We start from the raw sequence: 23,320 nt of genomic DNA, 5'->3' as shown, positions 1-23,320 counted from the left end.
TGAAGCACTGGGGGGGTCAAAGTGCTCACCACACATCTAGATAAGTTCCTTGGGGGGTCTAGTTTACAAAATGGTGTCATTTGTGGGGGGTTTCCACTGTTTAGGTACATTAGGGGCTCTCCAAAGGCAATATGACACCCGCAGACCATTCCATCAAAGTCTGCATTCCAAAACGTCACTACTTCCCTTCCGAGCCCCGACGTGTGCCCATACAGTAGTTTTCTCCCACATATGGGGTATCAGCATACTCAGGACAAATTGGACAACAACTTTTGGGGTCCAATTTCTCCTGGTACCCTTGGGAAAATAAAAAAATGGTGACTAAAAGATCATGTTTGTGGAAAAAATATGAATTTTTTATTTTCACGCCCGGGCGTTGTAAACTTCTGTGAAGCACTGGGGGGGTGAAAGTGCTCACCACACATCTAGATAAGTTCCTTAGGGGGTCTAGTTTCCAAAATGGTGTCATTTGTGGGGGGTTCCACTGTTTTGGTACATCAGGAGTTTTCCAAACGCGACATGGTGTCCGATCTCAATTCCAGCCAAAAACGTCAAATGGCGCTGCTTCCCTTCCGAGCTCTGCCATGCCCCCAAATAGTGGTTTACCCCCACATGTGGGGTATCAGCGTACTCAGGACAAATTGCACAATAACTTTTAGGGTCCTGTTACCCTTGGAAAAATAAGAATTGAGGGTGAAAAGATCATTTTTGTGGAAAAAATATGATTTTTTAATTGTATGGCTTTATGTTATAAACTTCTGTGAAGCCCATGGGGGTTCAAAGTTCTCACCACACATCTAGATAAGTTCCTTAGGGGGTCTAGTTTCCAAAATGGTGTCATTTGTGGGGGGTTTCCACTGTTTTGATACATCAGGGGTTTTCCAAACGCGACATGGTGTCCGATCTCAATTCCAGCCAAAAACGTCAAATGGCGCTGCTTCCCTTCCGAGCTCTGCCATGCGCCCAAATAGTGGTTTACCCCCACATGTGGGGTATCAGCGTACTCAGGACAAATTGCACAATAACTTTTAGGGTCCTGTTACCCTTGGGAAAATAAAAATTGGGGTGAAAAGATCATTTTTGTGGAAAAAATATGATTTTTTAATTGTACCGCTGTACGTTATAAACTTCTGTAAAGCCCTTGTGGGTTCAAAGTTCTCACCACATATCTAGATAAGTTCCTTGGGGGGTCTAGTTTCCAAAATGGGGTCACTTGTAGGGGGTTTCCACTGTTTAGGTACATCAGGGACTCTCCAAACGTGACATGGCGTCCAATCTGAATTCCAGCCAATTTTGCATTGAAAAAGTCAAACTGCGCTCCTTCCATTCTGAGCTCTGCCATGCGCCGAAACAGTCGTTCCCCCCCACATATCAGGTATCTGCGTACTCAGGACAAATTGCACAATAACTTTTGCAGTTCAATTTCTCCTGTTAACCTTGGTAAAATAAAAAAAATTGAACCTGAAGTATTTTTTTTATGAAAAAAAGTTAGATGTTCATTTTTTTTTAAATATTCAAAAAAATTCCTGTGACGCACCTAAAGGGTTAATAAACTTCTTGAATGTGGTTTTGAGCACCTTAAGGGGTGCAGTTTTTAGAATGGTGTCACTTTTGTGTATTTTCTATCATATAGACCCCTCAAAGTGGCTTCAAATGTGATGTGGTCCTAAAAATAAAATGGTGGTGTAAAAATGAGAAATCGCTGGTCAACTTTTAACCCTTATAACTTCCTAACAAAAAAAAATTTTGGTTCCAAAATTGTGCTGATGTAAAGTAAACATGTGGGAAATGTTAGTTATCAAGTTTTTTGTGTGCCGTATCTCTGTGATTTAAGGGCATAAAAATTCAAAGTTGGAAAATTGCGAAATTTTCAAAATTTTCGCCAAATTTCTGTTTTTCTCACAAATAAACGCAAGTTATTTGAATGAAATTTTACCACTAACATGAAGTACAATATGTCACGAGAAAGCAGTGTCAGAATCACCGGGATCCATGGAAGCGTTCGAGAGTTATGACCTCATAAAGGCACAGTGGTCAGAATTGTAAAAATTGGCCCGGTCATGAACGTGCAAACCACCCTTGGGGGTGAAGGGGTTAACAGCTCGGCAGCCGTTCTCAGGCCCAGTATGGATTCGACAAGATTCTAGAAAGTTGATAAAGGGTACAGTTTCACCGGATAATACATATATATGTAGCATAGTTTACACATTAAAAACCTATGTCTATATATCAGGAAGCAGGCTCAGATGGTCTCAGGCCCAGTATGGATTAGACGTGATTGGACAAAGGTGAGAAAGGGTAACGTATCACTGGATTACAGGTATGTATAGCATAGTTTACACATTAAAAACGTAGGTCTATATATCAGGAGGCAGGCTCAGATGGTCTCAGGCCCAGTATGGATTAGACGTGATTGGACAAAGCTGAGAAAGGGTAACGTATCACCGGATTACAGGTATGTATAGCATAGATTACACATTAAAAACCTATGTCTATAGATCAGGAGGCAGGCTCAGACAGTCTCAGGCCCAGTATGGATTTGACCAGCTTATACAAAGTTGAGAAAGTGTACATTATCACTGGATAGCAGGTATATATAGCATAGTTTAAATATTTAAAATCTCCAAGTTCTCAGTGTGGATTACACAACAATCTAAAAAGTAGAAAAAAGGAAATGTATTTGAAGCGTACACCAGTATACACTTTTGGTGGTATTTTTAAATCTTCATATATATTTCTGTCTCAGTAAGACAGTCCAGACTCTCCGCAATAGGAAATGAGATGCATACAATTACTGACATAAATTCTAGTGATTGCAGAAATCTAGGAATTCCTATTCACGGGATAAACTTCCATCACAATTCTCAGAGGCGATGCAGACCCTCAATTAATTAGTGTGTGGAGACAGCAAAAACCTTTCTTTGTGAAGAAAGTGTTGCTGTATCGCAGTACCGTTAATCCCATCGCCATTACTCATATCCATCCAATTTTGATCACAGGGAGAGATGTAAACATGGTGCTCACTGCCTATCATGCTCTGTCACGTAACTTTGGAGTGCAAAAGACAGAAGCCACAGGCCGTAGGCGATTCATTTGGATTGGCATGAGAGGGCACATTTAAAAATGTGCGCTGGAATGTCTGTGGGTAGGAAAACTGTGAAAGCTGATGAGAAACCACCATTGCATCTCATTGTGAGTCGATGTCCATAAGAAATGGAAGCCATTGATCATCTGAAGCTAGATCCTGGCCAGCGGGACAGGGCATAGCTACGTCAAAACCATCATCTTCTATCAGTTCACCAAATTTGTAGTGGCAGTCCCAGTGAAGGATTTGACAGCCCAGACTACACAGCGGAGGAGCAGGGAGAGGTAAACATTGCAAATGCTGGGGCCCTGCCCAAGCAAGGGGGGCCCACTCGTGGGCATCGGTACTGGCACTGGGCCCCTCATAGTACGGCGGTGTGTCTGACGACGGGTGTGCACCCCCACCATCAGAGACACTTGATTGCACCATGTTGGACCCTGTGCCAGTGCCCGCCCCCAAGAGTCGGCCCACCCACCTGTCCAGGGCAACGGCACTCGCACGGCTGCGTGCGCTAGGTGGTGACCTCGGCCATGGGGAGAGGAGGCAGCCCAGTTAGGGAGGTTTACAAAATGGCATATGTTGATGTGGGACATTCACCTGCTGCTAAGGCAAAATTGGTCAAGTCCCAGGAAGAGGCGGACCAAAGAAAGCCATTTTTCTGTCAACCTATGTGTCATCAGGGTAAGGTGTGACAAAATCCTTGGAAACCCAAGCATGGTTCATTTTAATGAAGGTTAGATCATCCACATTTTGGGTCGACAGACGAGTCCTTTTTTCTGTCAGGATTGATCCAGCAGCACTGAAGACTCTTTCTGATAGCACACTTGCAGCTGGGCAAGCGAGCTCCTGTAAGGCATATTGTGCCAATTCAGGCCAGGTGTCCAGATTAGCTGCCCAATAGTCAAATGAGAATGACCTGTGAGGGAGAACATCAATATGGGAGGATAAGTAGTTTGTAACCATAGTTGACAACTGCTGTCTCCTGTCACTTTCAATTGATGCAGTATTACCAGTCGTGTGAGCGGGACTTGAAAAATCAGTCCACAAACATGGTCATGAAACACCTGTCTCCAACGCCACTTCTGATGTGTGCACCACCAACACCTCTTCCAAGTTGCCCCCGGCCCCTACGGCTCGTGTGAGAACCATCACCGCTGCTGTGTGCTGGGAATGCCTCAACCAACCGTTTTACCAGAGTTGCTTGTTTGTTAGCCAATATTAGGTCAAGGTTCTCCTGTGGCATGATGTTTTGGAATTTGCCTTTATAGCGTGGATCCAGGATGCTGGCCGACCAGTAGTCATCATCGTTCATCATTTTTGCAATGCGGGGGTCCCTTTTTAGGATCTGCAAGGCATAATCTGACATGTGGGCCAATGTTCCCGGTGTCAATGATGCACTGTGAGTGCTGGGTGGAGGAGCACTTTCAGGCAAATCCACATCCCTCCAGTCACGCACAAACCCAGTACCAGATCTTGCCACGCCAACATTTTCTCTTGCCCCGCGAGAAGCATCCTCCTCCCCTAAATAATCATCCCCATCATCATCCTCCTCCTCTTCCTCTTCTTCCTCCACCTCGTCCATGACAGTTCCCTGACCAGACAATGGCTAAACTGTCATCAAGGCTTCCCTCCTCCTCTTCCTCATCATCCTCGGCTGCAGACGCCTGCTCCTTGATGTGCGTCAAAGTTTGCATGAGCAGACGCATAAGTGAGATGCTCATGCTTGTGATGGCGTCGTCTGCGCTTACCAGCCGTGTGCATTCCTCAAAACACTGAAGGACTTTACAGAGGTCTTTCAGCTTCGACCACTGCACACCTGTCAACTCCATGTCTGCCCTCAAAGTGCCTGCCCGTGTATTCTCCCACAAATGCATTACGGCCTGCCTCTGTTCGCACAGCCGCTCAACCATGTGCAGGGTGGAGATCCACCTTGTTGCAACGTCGATAATTAGGCGGTGCTTGGGAAGGTGGAGCAATCGCTGCAGCTTCTGCATACGACTGGAGTGTACCGGCGACCGGCGGATGTGCGAGCACAGTCTTCGAACCTTATGGAGCAGGTCTGATAACTCCGGATAATTTGTGAGGAAGCACTGCACCACCAGGTTCAAGGTGTGAGCCAAGCAAGGTATGTGTCTGAGTTTTGAAAGGGCTATGGCTGCCACAAAATTCCAGCCGTTATCACTAACTACCTTGCCTGCCTCAAGATGTAGACAGCCCAGCCATGACTCAGTATTTCGCTGAAAGTAGTCGGCCAGTACCTCCACCGTGTGTCAGTCGCCCAAACACATCATCTGCAACACAGCGTGCTGATGCTTTCCACTAGCTGATTGATAGTGGGACACCTCGTGTGCAACACTGTCAGCTGCGGATGCAGTGCTCGTGTGACTGCACTCTGTGGATCAGCTTTCGCTTCTGGAGGAGGAGGGTCGAATGCCTACAGCCAATTGTTTCCTACACCGTGGGCTAGGCAGCACTGTGCCACCACCGCTGTCCCCTGTGGACCCTGCATCCACCACATTAACCCAGTGTGCAATGATGGACACGTAACGGCCCTGGCCATGCCTGCTGGACCATGCATCAGTTGTGAGGTGCACCTTTCCACTCACTGATTGCTTGAGTGCATGGACAATGCGGTCTTTCACATGAAGGTGGAGGGCTGGGATGGCTTTGCGAGAAAAGAAGTGGCGACTGGGTAGGTCATAGCGTGGTACTGCGTAGGCCATGAGTTCGCTGAAAGCTGCTCTTTCAACCAACCGATAGGGTATCATCTCTAACGAGATTAGTTTGGCAATGTGGGCGTTCAAACCCAGTGTACGCGGATGAGAGGATGAGTACTTTCTTGTCCTACTCATAGTCTCTGGTAGGGTGAGCTGGACTTGAGAGCTGCATATGGTGGAACTAGCGGTGGACATGGCGGACTGAGAGAGGGTTGATGATGGTGATGGAGTTGGTGTTCTTTCTGATGGCCTAGATTCAGTCTTTCGTTGCAATAACAGTGTGATTCCCTGACTGATTTGCCCTTACGACGACAACTCAACATTTGCTGCTAGTGGTGTGCTAACCGGTGGACTTACAGTGGGGGAAACAATGTAGCGTTGCTGACTACCTTCTTTGGGAGCAGTAGCACATGTGGTACGTGAGTTTTGGTAGTCCGTCCACACTTGCAAGTGCATGGTGGTTAAATGTCTTAGCATGCAACTGGTATTCAAGTTTCTCAGATTTTTCCCTCGGCTAAAGGTCTTTGCGCAATTCTTACAGATAACCTTTGCCTAATCATTAGGATTTTGTTCAAAAAACTGCCACACTGCACTCTTCCTACTATGGAAGACATTTTGAGGCCTTGCACACTGTGCTATTTTGACCGTATGGCCAAGCTGTCCTGCAACACTTTTGTTTTTTGTAACCCGTTTTTGGACTGCTCTGGGCTTGCCAGTTAACAGCTGTTGCGATGTCGATGCCCGCTGCGGATGCTCCCCCTCCTCTTCTGAGCTATTGGCAGCGGCTCCCTCTACCCCCAATGGATGCCAATCAGGGTCAACAATTGGGTCATCCATCACCTCCTCTTCAATGTCATATGCACCTTCCTCTGTGTCACCGTGTATGGTGGTATAGTATGCGGGAAGGGGCACCTGAGTTTCATCTGGGTCAGATTCTGGCTCAGTACGCTGCGAGGACAATGTAGTGTTCTGAGTGAATGTACCAGCAGAATCATCTATCAGTGGCTGTGCATCAGTGCACTCCATGTCAGATTCATCTTTGCCTGGGTAATTCATGATTTGACTTGATAACCCAGGCATGGTATGTGAAAACAGCTCCATGGAGTAATCTGTAGTGTGGCCTGCCACATCCTACAATTTTGGTTGGGGTGAAGGACACGAGGAAAGGTGTGGTTCATGACCATGAGCCTCCAATGATGACTCAGTGCTACTATTTTTTAAAACTTCAGAAAAGGAGGCGATAGAGCTGGAGGCTGAGTCAGCAATGTAAGCCAAAACTTGCTCTTGAAGCTCCAGCTTTAAAAGTGGTTTACCTACTCCCAGAAAAGGGAGCCTTCGAGGCCTTGTGGAGCCAGACGATGATGCAGGCTCAACACCTCCTGCATTAGGTGCTATTTTGCTTTTGCCACTACCAGCAGATCCACCACCAACACCAACATGATCATTACCAGCTGCCAACCCCCGCCCACTTCCACGGACACTTCCACCACACTCCCTAATTTTTGGGGAAAATGTACCCAAAAAACCACCAACTATATGGTAATGTAAAACAAGGTGCAAGGTGTATTTAGTAGTGGGGAGAATTTGAATCTCTCTAGACTTCAGGACACAGTTGGATTCTGTCAAGTCCTGTTTATTTTACACCGCAATGTGACAGGCAGATTCTGTATGGTGTAATAAAGGTGTATAGAGGACTGTGGAGAATTGGAATCTCTCTAGACTTCAGGACACAGTTGGATTCTGTCAGGCCCTGTTTAATTTACACCGCAATGTGACAGGCAGATTCTGGATGGTGTAATAAAGGTCGATAGAGGACTGTGGAGAATTGTAATCTCTCTAGACTTCAGGACACAGTTGGATTCTGTCAGGCCCTGTTTATTTTACACCGCAATGTGACAGACAGATTCTGGATGGGGAAAGAAAGGTGTATAGAGGACTGTGGAGAATTGGAATCTCTCTAGACTTCAGGACACCGTTGGATTCTGTCAGGCCCTGTTTATTTTACACCGCAATGTGACAGGCAGATTCTGGATGGTGTAACAAAGGTGTATAGAGGACTGTGGAGAATTGGAATCTCTCTAGACTTCAGAACACAGTTGGATTCTGTCAGGCCCTGTTTATTTTACACCACAATGTGACAGGTAGATTCTGGATGTTGTAAGAAAGGTGTATAGAGGACTGTGGAGAATTGGAATCTCTCTAGACTTCAGGACACAGTTGGATTCTGTCAGGCCCTGTGTCTATAACACTGCAATGTGACTGGCAGAAATTGCCTAGTGTATGACAAACTGCAAGGTGTATATAGAATTGGGCAGAATTGGAATCTCCCTAGAGTGTAGGTCTGTAAGAACGGACAAACTCCTCGGTTTTTCCTTGCAGAGTCACACACTTAGATAGCTTCAATTTGTCCATGATAACAGCTGTTACACGGTACTGAGAGAGGAGCGTACATGTACACCGCTGTACAGTGTATGTAAAATTGTCAAGCTCCGTGTTTTTGTATACACACTGACACACGCTGTCTCTCTCTAGTTTTGAATATAATCAAACAGCAAATATACTAAACTGTTTGAAAAACGGGCAAAACTCTAAGGTGTAGGTCTGTAAGAATGGACAAACTCCTCGACTTTTCCTTACAGAGTCACACACGTAGATAGCGTCAATTTGGCCTTGATAACAGCCGTTACACGGTACTGAGAGAGGAGCGTGCACGTACACTGCTGTAAGGTGTATGTAAAATTGTCAAGCTCCGTGTTTTTGTATACACACTGACACATGCTGTCTCTCTCTAGTTTTGAATGTAATCAAACAGCAAATATACTAAACTGTTTGAAAAACGGACAAAACTATAAGGTGTACGTCTGTAAGAATGGACAAACTCCTCGACTTTTCCTTACAGAGTCACACCTAGATAGCTTCAATTTGACTGTGATAACAGCCGTTACACGGTACTGAGAGAGGAGCGTGCACGTACACCGCTGTACGGTGTATGTAAAATTGTCAAGCTCCGTGCTTTTGAATACGGACTGACACACGCTGTCTCTCTCTAGTTTTAAATGTAATCAAACAGCAAATATACTAAACTGTTTGAAAAACGGACAAAACTATAAGGTGTAGGTCTGTTAGAACCGACAAACTCCTCGGCTTTTCCTTACAGAGTCACACACTTAGATAGCTTCAATTTGGCCGTGATAACAGCCGTTACACGGTACTGTGTGAGGAGCGTACACCGCTGTACGGTGTGTGAAAAAATGATCGCTCACTACCTCACCAGGACAAAACAATACAATTTGGATTGCTTTTAAAAAACAGTTTGAACACCAGTGTACACACAGCAATGCAGCTAGCCTTAAAAGGCAGGCTAATCACCACCAGCGATGCTGCACAAAAGCAAAAATCTTCACCTTTCACTGCACAGTAACTACAGTGAAAAGCGCTAGCAGCAGAAGCAGTTTTTTTTTCTTCCTAACACTCTCCCTACAAAATCAGCAGCTGCAGCAGCTCTCCCTATTCTGAGATCAGCATGAGTAACATGGCGGTCGGTGTTCCTGCCCTTTTATACCTCCTGTGACGCCACACAAAGCAAGCCAATCACTTGCATGCCCTTCTCCAAGATGGTGGTGACCGCTGCCTATGTCATCACGTTGCCCACAGTGTCCGTTCTTCCTGATTGGCTGAAAAAGGGCGCTAAAGCATCTTTTGAAATGCGACTTTGGCGCTAAAGTCGTCGACCTCGTGGCCGACTTCACGCTGAGGTCGGGTTTCGTTTCATTAAACCCGACTTTGGCGAAAGTCGGCGACTTTTGAATTTTTTCGACCCGTTTCGCTCAACTCTAATTGTCACTGTGCACTTAGAAAAACAGTGCACAGTGACAAGATCCTACTGAGCATACTGTACATCAGAACTGACAACCAGCGCATGCTCATTAGAGCAGGGACCAACCCAGCCCCTGAAATGGACGCCACTGATGACGCTTTATTATTTCAGGGAGGAAAGTCCCCCCCAGGTAGGGAAGACCCGGGAGGACCTCCCCCTAATGACTACTCATTTGAGTACCCCAGCATGCACTGAACGAAGCATCAAACAGGATCTTGTAGGAAGAAAAAAATTTTGATTAAAGTATATTTGAAAAAAGATTGGATTATGACATTAAATAGAGATTTAGGGGTAAAATAGAACAAAGTTTCAGAGCACCCATTTAATGCTGGACATGACAGGTCCTACAGGGTATGAGACTGTCGTATTAAGACTACCTATCTTCTCCCAGCATAAAATCAGTGATATTCACAAAGCTTTAACAGCCCTCTGTTAAGATACTACAAAGAAGTGCTTACCTTCCACTTCTGGGTATTTGAGCAGATAGAGTAAACCATATCTCAGGATTGTACTTGTTGTATCTGTGCCAGCAAAAAAGAGGTCCATGACCGTGCCAAATAAATTATCAGAATGGAATTCAGTTTTCGGATTTTTTTTCTCCTGCAAGGTCACAGAGTATTTATAATTATCAGTCTTTCGTTGGCATTGTAGTTGGCCACTTTTTTAAATATGATTAAATATATTACCTCCTCCATTTTTATTAGGAAGTAGTCAATAAAATCCCGAGGACAATTTGGGTCAAATGTCGCTTTGTGACTTTTCAAGGACTCAAAGACGAAGACTCTCAGCTTCTCAATATGTGTGAATATCTTTTGGTGGGGTCCAGGAACAATGCTGAAAATCTTGGGGAAGAGACTGAGAAGCTGAAAAAAAAGAGGGGAAACAGGAGGGTCAGTAAGTTTATTCTGAATAACTACAGTTTCTCATGTTAGATATTTCAAAGTTCTTTGCTATGGTAGAGCACAGAGACGTTACCAAGAGTGTTGTCAAATATTAACTTACCATTCCCCAAGTGGAAGACATAAGAAGAACCATTTCTTTTAGTAAGGAAAGAAGTGTCTTAAATTTGACATCTTCATAGTCAAAACGTTCTCCAAACACGATGGAACAGATAACATTAGAGACAGCCAAGGTCAGCATATGAGTTGGGTCAAAGGAGGTACCTGAAAGGAGATGGCCATATGTGTTGAATTAGCGACCAAGGAATGTAGAGGTGTTCCTCCTTACCTTGATTTTTGGTTTGACATATACTGAGAGGTGTTGCACAAGATAGCCAGGTTTAAAACAAATAAAAAACACAATCTCAAGGTACTCTGCCATGGAATGTCTATGGTTTATGTATTACCATTCAGAGATGGTGATGTGGAGTGCAGCAAGTCAAGTATTTTTGTAGCTTGCAATGATATGGTGTTAAACTTCATGATATATGAAATACATTAACCTTATATTTTTTGTCTCAGTCTTTGCTGCAAGTTCATAAAGACAGCATCTTCCAATAACAGCAGCATGTGGAGCTGAGCTCTTAACCACTTAAATGCTGCTATTAATCTCTGAAATTATCACAATAATGAGGCAGTTGGATTCATCCGGCCTCTGCTGGTGGTGTCCATCTTTAGGCATCCTTTTAGGTCACAAAAAGGGTGGCCTAAAAAAGATGGGATTTTGTCAAAACAGAGGCCAGACGCAGTACAAAGTGAATTATTCTGCTATATTATAGTGAATGGTTTCATCTGAGTTTATTTGATTCGTGTTCTTTTTCAAATTTTGATTTAAAAAAAGACAATTATTTTGCGTTGAGCACAGGTTAAATATGAAATTAACAAAAAATGCTGTGTTCTCCAAAGTGCTACCAATAAAAATGTCAACTAAATTCGCAAAAAAACTAAATCTCCACTCAGTCAATCAGTTGTTGACAGAAAAATAGGGGGTTTCCATATCGCATGTATTTCAAAAGTTCTGGAATTTGGTCTTCACTCCGAAAAATAAAAATCGAGCGAAATGTGAGCTTCCAAAACTAAATGTCTCTCTCCCATTTCTGAGCGGTGAGGTTTCCTAAAATGGGTCACTTGGGATTGTTCTACCTTTTGTCACCTCATGGGGCTCTGCTAATAGCACACACAATCTGTTCAAATGAAATCTACATTCCAATAGCCAATCTCTTTTCTGAGCCCAACTATGTGCCCAAACAGTGGTGTAAAACTACATACGGTGTGTCTGGTAGAAAGCGCATCATAACAAATTATAAAAATGAAAAATTTGGGGCTGAGACAATATTTAAGTGGAACAATTTAATTTTTTCTTTTTTCTTTTTCACCATTTCACTTCAATGCAAAAAAAACAAGCCTTAATATAGCTATTAAATTCAAAGAAAGCCCAAATGAACGGCACCAAGGCTGTAATCCACCAGCAACAAGTCGGGGATCAATCACAGGCACACAGTGTGTAAAACACTGCTGGGAATAACGGTGCTCAGCATTAGAAAAAACATGCTAGATTTGTAAAAGAAGGAAAAAGATGCGGCACTCACCCAGATTTGCAGTGCAGTGTTTCTTTATTCAACCATTAAAGGTCACACAATAAAGGACGGGCAGATAACATGAGGCATGCGGGGAAAAAAGACGGACTTTTTTCCCGCATGCCTCATGTTACCTGCCCGTCCTTTATTGTGTGACCTTTAATGGTTGAATAAAGAAACACTGCACTGCAAATCTGAGTGAGTGCCGCATCTTTTTCCTTCTTTTACAAACTTAATATAGCTATGTCGAAGGAAAAAAGTTATGGCTCTTGGAAAAAGGGGTTAAAAACAATTACTAACATGCTCTCACAAGCTTATTTCTAAATTTTGTAGGCTCACCTCCAGTTTTCTCAATCTCTTCTGTCAGGTAACGTGCTTCCTCTTGTAAACGTTCTTCAATGCTTGTCTTCCCCATTCCAAAATTTCTAAGAGTGGTGAGGGAAAACCTGCGTAACTGTTTCCACCTCTCACCGTTGGTGAATGCCACTCCTGAGATAAAATAGTTGTAATTAATAACAACAAAAAAATGTGCCCCTTTAAGATTCTCTGATTGATTTTTTTTTTCATAAATTTCATATATCTTTTAGGAGATATGAGCAAATTTGAATTTCTTTAAAATTTCCCGAAATCTCGTGGATTTAGACCAATTCAAATTTTGATCTACTTACTTTGCATTGTCCACACCCATTGTTCCCCCGAAAAAATTGGAAATTGGCTTCCATTTAACTGAATTCTAAGAGCTGGAAAAGGATTAAAAAAATTACCTCTCATACTCGCCTCGGTCCTCCCTATACCTGGCTAATCACCGATGCTCCCCATCTGTCCTTGCATCAGTTCCTCTTCCTTCTATTAATCTTTTGTGGTGCTGCTCATGTCATTGTCTCACATTGTGTGACACAGGGGAGCTTGGTCAACATGAGCCATAGTGCCCAATGAAAGGCCAGCAAGTAAAAGAAAAAAAAAATAGGAGCTGACTGTAGGTCCGGGCAGGTAAAAGAGAGTAGTGGCAACAGGACAGTTGTGGGAAGGGCTGAGGAGAGGAGTATGAGATTTTTTTTTTAACCTACTTCCTGTAGATTTGAGTCACACCAAATTTATTCAGTGTGAGTTGACCATCCCCACTGAATTGAGCAAATTTGAATTTGAGACTCACTCAACATTTTAACATTTTTTTTTTATACAGTGTCATAAATCCCTTGCACATTTATAGATTCAATATAGAAAATCCAGGCTGTACAATATTTTTGAATTTATCAAACCCTTATACTGTGATTTGGTTACTTGAAATCCAATTGACTCTCTGGAAGATCTGTCACTCACCACAATCATTGGTGAGCAAATTAGACATTTCAAAATGTCCTCTTCCACTGAACATATTTCCATTCTCTACCAAAGCTTCTTTCACACAATCATGGCCAACAAGGACCACTGCAGGCAAGTGGGCTAGGTAGATGGTAAACACTGGACCATAGGTCTCGCTGAGCTGGAAGAGACACAATAAAAGTAGTTATATTTAATTTTTTCTTTTTACTATTTACCAATTTAGCCAGTTCAAGACTGGGCAATATCTCCAGTTCAAGACCAGGCAAAATTGTTTTTTCGTACATGTGATTTTAAAATAGTCTTATCTTCTAGAGCAGTCTACTCCTGTCTCCTGATCTGAACGGAGTACTCTCCCATGCTGTTGGCAGATGCAGATTTTCATCTGCAATACGGGGAAAGTGCAGAGGGACTGAAGCTTGCCAGATAAAGCAATCTGACGCTTGCCAGCTGTAAAAGATAGGACGACTGCAAACTTAAATAAAGTAGTAAATTGCAAAAGGGCTCAGTAATACAAGCACTATCCTTCAACATCTATCTATGAAGATGAGAAAAACCCTCTAAGTCTAGATAGGAGTGCTGGAAGTTTCATAGGAGAAGGCCAAGTTCAGCTGTACATTCTTTACCCTGAATTACATTTCCAGTTTGAAAAATCTCTCCAAAGTGCCACCAAGCACTAGGGGTCTCTCTTTGGTTTTATTTGATGTTCACTGCTGCCTACTTTAAGTATAATCCGCTACACAAACAACAATTTTTTAATTCTGAAAAATTGGATTTTCTATTTTGTTTGCATTCCTAAAGCATTTGTAAGCATTTTTTAATATATATATTTTGCATTATGTATTAGCTCCCCAGAGGGACGACTTGAACATGTTACTCTTTTATCACATAAATAATAACATGACCTACTTATGTAGCGCAGACAAGTGTGTTAGGGCTCGTGCAGATTACAGACGAGTATTTGCTGCCTGAGTGCAATCAGTCAAAAACATATGATCGTGCTCGGTCCAATGTTATTCTATGGGACTGTGCATATGTCTGATTTTTAGCTTTAACAGAGTCTGTCTGAGAGAAGCAAATTGCTGCATGCCCGAGTTTGATCCAATATTCAGATCACACTTGGCCATGCAAGTCAATAAGTTGGTGGAAAACATTGGACTGCACTCGGATGACATCTGTGTTTAATCCAATTTCTGTAGCCTCATAGAATAGAGAAGATGGAGACATTTTTTCCTCCATCTTCTCCTCAGCCAAGAGAATCAGATCGCATTATTCTGACACTCTGATAAAACTCTTATCAGAGTGTGTTTTGTATAATCGCCCCAATTCTCTCGGATGAATTGCACACGTAGATTTAGGTCCTGCGGATTTTTCTGCGCGGATTTGGAAAAATCCGCAGGCAAATTCTCAGGTCAAAAGACCTGCGGTTTACCTGCGGATTAGCCTGTGGTTTAGCCCTGCGATTTCACACCTCTACAATGGAGAAGGTGTGAAACCGCAGCAGAATCCGCACAAAGAATTGACATGCTGCGGATTTGGACCCGCAGCAAATCCGCGTGCTTAAAAATCCGCAGCATGTGCACTGCGTTTTTCAGTTTACCCTTGAAAACAATGGTACTGTACAACGCAGCTAAATCTGCTGCGGACCCACAGAGCCTGAAACGCTGCGGATCCGCAGCAGAATCCGCACCATGTGCACATAGCCTACAGCCGTCTGCACCTGCCCTAGCATATTGTACGTCAGTTAGTGACATTATGGGTTGTAGTATTAGTACGATGACATAAAAATACAGGACATGTAGCACAGTCAGTATAAAATGTTTTTTTTGGGGAACCCAGACTCACCTTCATCAGTGACTGTGGCATTTCTTTAGTGCTCACATGCAGCATGGTGCCCAGTAAGGGCAGTGGTTGTGGTCCAGGGGGCAAATTTTTATTTTTTATATTCCTCCTCCAAGTGAAGAAATATAGGATAAGGCTGATCAAGACGACAAGTAGAAGAGTCCCGGATACTCCCAGCTCCATTGTGGTCTGTAATCTGAGTACAGGGAGAGGCGCTTAAATATACAACATCAAATTCAATCAATCAATCAATCAAATTTATTATTGCCAAGTACATATTACATATATACAAGGAATTCTTTGTGGCAAAGAGGCAACATAATATATAACAACAGATACAACAAGTAACATCTAACAAGACAGATACAGTATATAGTCTACACATGACGATTTAATTGTTGAACAGAGAGTGGATAGAAGCTGTTCATATGGCGGTTGGTGCTGCATTTGGGGACTCTGAAGCGACGTCCTGAAGGGAGTAGTTGGAATGAGGAGTGACCCGGGTGAGAGGGATCTGATGAAATTTTCAATGCGTGGGATCGAATACTCTTATCATAAAGATCCTGGATTTTAGGCAGGGGGGAACCTATAATTCTCTCTGCTGTTCTGAAAGTCCTTTGTAAGCGGAGTTTGTCATGCGCAGTGGCTCCCCCATACCAGACTATCAGAGTGGAACAAATCACAGATCTGATGACAGCATTAAAGAATAAGATCAGCAGATTCTTAGACAAACCATATCTTTTCAGCTGACGCAGGAAGAACATCCTCTGTTGTGCTTTTCTTATAACAGCATCCACGTTTTTCCATTTAAGATCATGAGAGATGATAACACCAAGGAATTTGGTCTCTGTGACCCTAAGAACCACTTCGTCATGGATGTAGATTGGAAGTATCTCATGTTGATCTTTCCTAAAATCCATAACCATCTCAGCAGTTTTTAACCTTTACACTTTCTGTCATACTAAGGAGCTCAGCAGATGGAGAAGAGGTTTGCGTCTCTCCCTATAAGAGCAGGATGCAGCCAGCAATGGACTAATAAGAGGAGAGCGATGTGGAATGCATCTAAACATATTATGTCTCCTTGTGAAACAAACGGTCCTAATAATATTATATTACTATCTATAATAATAAATGCCCTAAGCAGCTTCCGGTTGTAACAACTTCCGTCCAGTTGTAACCGGTGCCGTCACCACACACACATGCACATGTTAACCCTCAACACACCACACCGCCTCAACACACACTCCTCTCACCTTTCACCTCCACTCATGTCCACTCACTCTTTCACTCCACATACGTTCCTTTCTCTCACTCCGTTTCTCATACTCACACCATCATCGTCGCTGCCCCGACATCTTCCTCCGCCGCCGCGATCCAGGATCCAGACGTTCTCCAGGCCGCCGACATGTTCTTGCGGGATGCCATCTTGGATGTCGTGAAATCCCGCGAGATTCAAGATGGCGTCGCCGCAACAATATGTCGCTGGCGTGGACGACATCGTGATCCAAAAAGATGGCGTCGGCAAAATCTCGCGAGATTACGCTGACGCCATTTTGGATCCCGATGTCGCCCATGCCAGCGACATGTTGTTGCGGCGACGCCATCTTGAATATCGCGGGACTTCACGACATCCAAGATGGCGTCCCGCAAGAATATGTCGCTGGCGTGGGCGACATCGGGATCCAAAATGGCGTCGGCGTAATCTCGCGAGATTTCGCCGACGCCATCTTTTTGGATCCCGATGTCATCCACGCCAGCGACATGTTGTTGCGGCGACGCTATCTTGAATATCGCGGGATTTCACGAAATCCAAGATGGCGTCCCGCAAGAACATGTCGGCGGCCTGGAGAACGTCTGGATCCTGGATCGCGGCGGCGGAGGAAGATGTCGGGGCAGCGACGATGACGGTGTGAGTATGAGAAACGGAGTGAGAGAAAGGAACGTATGTGGAGTGAAAGAGTGAGTGGACATGAGTGGAGGTGAAAGGTGAGAGGAGTGTGTGTTGAGGCGGTGTGGTGTGTTGAGGGTTAACATGGCAAGAGGTGTTAACGACGTCGGCGAAATCTCACGAGATTTCGCCGACGCCATCTTGCATTCGTGAAATTGCGTCATTTACCTCACGCCGACTTGCTGTGCGGACGCTTGGCATTGCCTGTACCACCATAACTACTGCTGCCTTGGTCCTATGCCTGTTTACTGCCGGTGTCTAATTACTGGACCAATTTGCCTGTACCGCCATAACTACTGCTGCCTTGCTCCTCTGCCGGTGTCTAATTACAGGACCAATTTGCCTATACCGCCATAACTACTGCCTTTGTCCTCTGCCGGTGTCTAATTACAGGGCCAATTTGCCCCTATCGCCATAACTACTGCTGCCTTGCTCCTCTGCAGGTGTCTAATTACAGGGCCAATTTGCCTCTATCGCCATAGCTACTGCTGCTTTGGTCATCTGCCTGTTTACTGCCGGTGTCTAATTACAAGGCCAATTTGCCTCTACCGCCATAACTACTGCTGCCTTGCTCCTCTGCCGGTGTCTAATTACAAGGCCAATTTGCCTCTACCGCCATAACTACTGCTGCCTTTGTCCTCTGCCAGTGTCTAATTACAGGGCCAATTTGCCTCTATCGCCATAACTACTGCTGCTTTGGTCATCTGCCTGTTTACTGCCGGTGTCTAATTACAAGGCCAATTTGCCTCTACCGCCATAACTACTGCTGCCTTGCTCCTCTGCCGGTGTCTAATTACAAGGCCAATTTGCCTCTACCGCCATAACTACTGCTGCCTTGCTCCTCTGCCGGTGTCTAACTACAGGGCCAATTTGCCACTACCACTTCATAACTACTGCTGGGCAATTACAGGGTCAATTAGTATCTGTTTACTCTACAATACTCCAGGACGCCTTCTTCACTGCCAGATAACTGCCAAATAGACTCCTTTACCTGTGCCAACATGAGTCATAACAAAAAGTATGCCAATGCCAGTGAAAGGAAAGCAGCTTTAGCACTACGACAAAAACAACGCCGTGCTAATGAGACTCCTGAGGAAAAACACCATCGCTTTGAGAAGATTAAGGCTTATAAATGCCGTCGCCTCACACACGAATCCCCTAACTCTAAATCCATAAGATTGGCTGAAGAAGCCTCTGCACGCCGTCACCGCCGACAACAGACGGCCTCTTCCTCATCATTATTATTAGACTCACAACAGGATGCTTCCACATCAGCATGTGGAACAATTTACTGCTACACTTCATCCCATATGCCGTTCACTGACATAACTAATCAGCAATCTGTTTCTGCCCTATCAATACCACCATTCAATACCGATGCACAGTATGCCAATGCCAGTGAAAGGAAAGCAGCTTTAGCACTACGACAAAAACAACGCCGTGCTAATGAGACTCCTGAGGAAAAACAGCATCGACTTGACAAGATTAAGGCTTATAAACGCCGTCATCTCACACACGAATCCCCTAACTCTAAATCTATTACATTGGCTGAAGAAGCCTCTACACGCCATCACCGCCAACAACAGACGGCTTCTTCCTCATCATTATTAGTAGACTCACAACAGGATGCTTTCACATCAGCATGTGGAACAAGTTACTACCACACTTCATCCTATATGCCGTTCACTGACATAACTAATCAGCAATCTGTTTCTTCCCTATCAATACCACCATTATTCAATACCAACGCACAGTTTCTTCACATACAAGCTGCAGTTAGCCCGCAGAAAGTGCAACCAAGACAAATATACGTTGGTCTCAAAACTAGGCGCACCCCATCGGTTGGACATGCACTTCTACTACAACCTCACATTTTCACTAATGATGAAAATAGTATTACCGAACACAGCTGTGGTGACATGACCCATGTATGTGAGCATTGCTAAGCTTTGCATTTTGTAGCAGAGATACCTTCTGATAACAACTTTACGCTCTGCTGTCAGAAGGGTAAAGTCCATGTACCCATACTACAATATCCTGATGTCTTTACACGTTTGCTGAAAGGGAAAAGTGAATTTAGCAAAAATTTCATGGATAATATTCGAAGTATTAACAGTTCCTTTGCTTTTGCCTCCATGGGTGCAAATATTTCACCACCTCCTGGATATGGCCCATACTGTTTCCGCATACATGGCCAGATCTATCATAGAACTGAAACACTACATCCCTCAGATGACCAGCAACGCGCATTTGCCCAACTTTACATTCTCGATACCACTACCGCAAACGAACAACGCTTACGATGTAAAGAAAATCAAAAATGTCATCCTACATTGATGAACATTATTGCCCTTCAAATCCAAACTATTAATCCTTTTGTGGAAGCTTATCAAATGTTACGTGATGTGGAAGAACAAGAAAAAATTAAATCTCTACAAAACGGAACTGTCATGCCAAACATCACTATGGCTATTAAACAAGATCGTACTCAAGACCCTCGACGCTACAATAATCCCACTGTCAGTGAAGTAGCAGTCATGTTTCAAAATGACAATGGTGAGCCACTAATGTCCACTCGCAGGATTTCAGAATACTCAAGATGGCATGGCCGCAAGAACATGTCGCCGGCGTGGACAATGTCGGGATCCAGGATGGCGCCGGCGGAAGAAGATGTCGGGGATCGTGGAGCAGCGACGATGACGGTGTGAGTGAGTATGAGAGACGGAGTGAGAGAAAGGGTCGTATGTGGAGTGAAAGAGTGAGTGGATGTGAGTGGAGATGGTGAAAGGTGAGAGGAGTGTGTGTTGAGGAGGTGTGTGTGTATTGAGGGTTAACATGGCAAGAGGTGTGTCACTATCCTCTCAATGCGATAGCATCGGGCCTTAATCTACTATAATAAATGCGCTAAGCAGCTTCCGGGTTGTAACAACTTCCGTCCAGTTGTAACTGGTGACGTCACAGCACACCTCTTGCCATGTAAACCCTCAACACACCACTCCTCAACATACACTCCTCTCACCTTTCACTATCGCCACTAATGTCCACTCGCTGGATTTCAGAATACTCAAGATGGCATGGCCGCAAGAACATGTCGCCGGCGTGGACAACGTCGGGATCCAGGATGGCGCCGGCGGAAGAAGATGTCGGGGATCATGGAGCAGCGACGATGACAGTGTGAGTATGAGAGACGGAGTGAGAGAAAGGGTCGTATGTGGAGTGAAAGAGTGAGTGGATGTTAGTGGAGATGGTGAAAGGTGAGAGGAGTGTGTGTTGAGGAGGTGTGTGTGTATTGAGGGTTAACATGGCAAGAGGTGTGTCACTATCCTCTCGATGCGATAGCATCGGGCCTTAATCTAGTATCTAATAATAGCACAACTGCATATTACCAAATCATTGTAATTCACATATCCCAACTCTGTATCTTCCCCACCAGCCTTCCCTCTACTCGCATGCTCCTCTTATTACCATGGTAACTCAGGTGCACCTCCGCTATAACAAGCTTAGGTCCTCTTAGACCGACTCAGGCGGTGACATGCCTCCTGAGTGTTTAGGTGGTTAAAGATACTAAGCATTACACTAACATCCCTCTGAAATATGCTTTTACTTTGTGCCTCCTAACAAAATGAGCTGCGCCTGTGATCGCTGCTGCACCTAGAGCAAAGCATGTCTTCAGCCTACCCAGCACATATCCTAAAGTGAATATCCTGGCAAAATTGACTCGGGCTGTCTCTATTTTAGGTGCCTGTCCACATTACAATTATGCATATTTTCCCAATATTGCATTGTCTATACAGACTACTGATGTTGGGAATACACAGACAGTCACAACAGCAGATATTAAAGCTTCTTTTGCTGCACTGCCCTGAACTACAACTCCCAGCAAACTTTGCTCCTCGTTACCTCATAGAGAGATGTGTGTAATCCTCCATTAAAGACTGGTGAGAGTCTGATCTTGCAGAGTAGAAAACAAAGGCGCAGAGTAAGTGCTAATCGTCCAGCTGTTCCGTGTGTGAGGAGAAAAGATAACCCTACAGACCAGCTGGGTCACCAAGAGATGTCCACAGCCACCTGGCTTTTCTAAGGGAACGAATCCCCTGTGCCCCAGGCATATGGACCCTAAGATCCAAGCTAGATCCTTGCCTGTCCCCAGACTGGCTACTGCTGGGATTTGTAGTTCAACTGTTGATCGGTTATTAAAGGGAACCTGTCACCCCCCCAGGGCGTTTTTCAGTTAAAGAGCCACCTTCAGCAGCACTAAGGCTGCATTCTGTGAAGGTGGCTCTTCTGTTTCTGACCCCTAGTAAGGCTGAAATATCGACTTTTATAACTAGCTCCTCATACTTGTAATGTGTCCCATAGTTATGGTGTGTCCCCCTGTATCAGCAGCCTACCATCCGTCCATCATGCCTGTCCTGCGTCTCGGCGCCGCCTACCATCCGTCCATCATGATGCCCCTGTGCATCGCTGCATCCACTTGTTTTGAATGCCGGCACCTCCGCTGTGACAAGAGTTCTTGGGCATGCGCAGTGCGCGTTGCCTGAGAACCGACATCAGGCTATTGCACCTGCGTGTTGTGGAGGTCCCAGATCCCACCCCGCAGTGTGTTATGATGTATTCACACTGCGGGGCTGGGGCATCCGCAACACGCAGGCGTAATAGCCTGATGTCTGTTCTCGGGCAGCGCGCACTGCGCATGCCCGAGAACTCTTGTCACAGCGTAGGCACCGGCATTCAAAACAGGAGGAGGCAGCGACGCACAGGGGCATAATGATGGACGGATGGTGGGCGGTGCCCAGACACAAGACAAGGGGCATAATGGACGGATGGTAGGCGGCTGATACAGGGGGGAGACACCATACCTATGGGACACATTACAGGTATGAGGAGCTAGTTATAAAAGTCGATATTTCAGCATTGCCAGGGGTCAAAAACAGGAGAGCCACCGTCACAGAATGCAGCCTTAGTGCTGCTGAAGGTGGCTCTTTAACTGAACAACGCCCTGGGGGGTGACAGGTTCCCTTTAAGAAAACCATTCAGGAGATATTGTAAGGACTTGTGGGTCTATTGCTAAGAGGTTCATGAGAGAACTGTTACCAAAGGGATTTTGCTTCGGTAGTGCCATTAAAGTGCATTAACACAGCAAAAAAGGGCAGCAGTATTTAGCTGCCCAGGTCATAGAACTAATGGACATCCACTCAAAACCTACCAGTTCATGGAGGAGGTAATTGCTTAGTATTAAAATTGCACTCAAACAAGGCTTGTATAGGATGCTGGTCACACACAGGTAGTGCACAGGGTCTGTTGGTGACCCCCAAAGTATTAGATTATGCGGACTGCCTACTCTAAAGCTCATATTCAGTATTTGGTCAGTTTTTTACATCAGTATTTGTAAGTCAATATCAGGAGAGGAACAATCAGAAGAAAAGTATAGTAGAAACACATCACTACTTCTATATTTATCACCCACTCCTGGTTTTGGCTTACAAATACGGTCATAAAATACTGACCAAATACAAAACATGGCAGGCCAGGAAATGGATTTCCAAAACTGTAGGTTCTGAAAGAGAAGAAGGAAGCATGCAGGAAGCTTGGACTCACCTGGATCTCTGTGCTCCTTCAGGTGCAGCTGGAAGAAGTAGGGTCAGCTGCAGAGTTATAGAGTTATTTAGTGCAGGCGATGGCTGCAGTACACTGGGCGAGACTCTCTTGTGTTGTGTATGTCGCCCTCCCCATCTGAGCAGGAAGTAACATCATACATTCAGGGCTGTTCCTTGCAGCTCTGCTACAAAAGGATTTGGTCTACGGTACATGCAACAGTGAAAGGAAAACCATTCAAATCACATCCTAAACAGTCTACATGTTGCAACTTTTTCTTTTGTTTTAGTGTATCTTTTGATAAGGCTTTCTTTATATACGGCTTTCTGTAGGATTTTTTCTTAATCATTTAGATTTTCATGCGTGTTTTGTGGCATTCAGCCTGTAAAGCCACAACTAAAACAGGATACATTACATTAAA

General features: G+C 44.5%; 1 protein-coding gene across 3 annotated transcripts in view; it reads right to left on the bottom strand.

The window, feature by feature from the left end:
* LOC141052031 (cytochrome P450 2C8-like) overlaps nt 1–23,320 on the bottom strand; it is an 89,509-nt gene that overhangs the window by 8,858 nt on the left and 57,331 nt on the right. For all 3 annotated transcript variants that reach the window (XR_012220730.1, XM_073549208.1, XM_073549207.1), the window contains exons 11-16: nt 15,360–15,552; nt 13,515–13,677; nt 12,534–12,683; nt 10,682–10,842; nt 10,366–10,542; nt 10,138–10,279 (exon numbers count right to left, since the gene is read on the bottom strand). Coding sequence is in view for 2 of the 3 variants with exons in the window: in XM_073549208.1 (XP_073405309.1) it covers nt 10,138–10,279; nt 10,366–10,542; nt 10,682–10,842; nt 12,534–12,683; nt 13,515–13,677; nt 15,360–15,552 (986 nt within the window). In the remaining variant the exon portion in view is untranslated. The remainder of the gene's footprint in view (nt 1–10,137; nt 10,280–10,365; nt 10,543–10,681; nt 10,843–12,533; nt 12,684–13,514; nt 13,678–15,359; nt 15,553–23,320) is intronic.

The sequence above is a fragment of the Dendrobates tinctorius genome, unplaced genomic scaffold, assembly GCF_039654945.1.
Source record: "Dendrobates tinctorius isolate UK_male_01 unplaced genomic scaffold, ASM3965494v1 ptg000158l, whole genome shotgun sequence".
NCBI classification, from domain to species: domain Eukaryota; kingdom Metazoa; phylum Chordata; class Amphibia; order Anura; family Dendrobatidae; genus Dendrobates; species Dendrobates tinctorius.
Note: the sequence above shows the minus strand (reverse complement) of the source record. Positions and strands in the feature narration are given on the sequence as shown.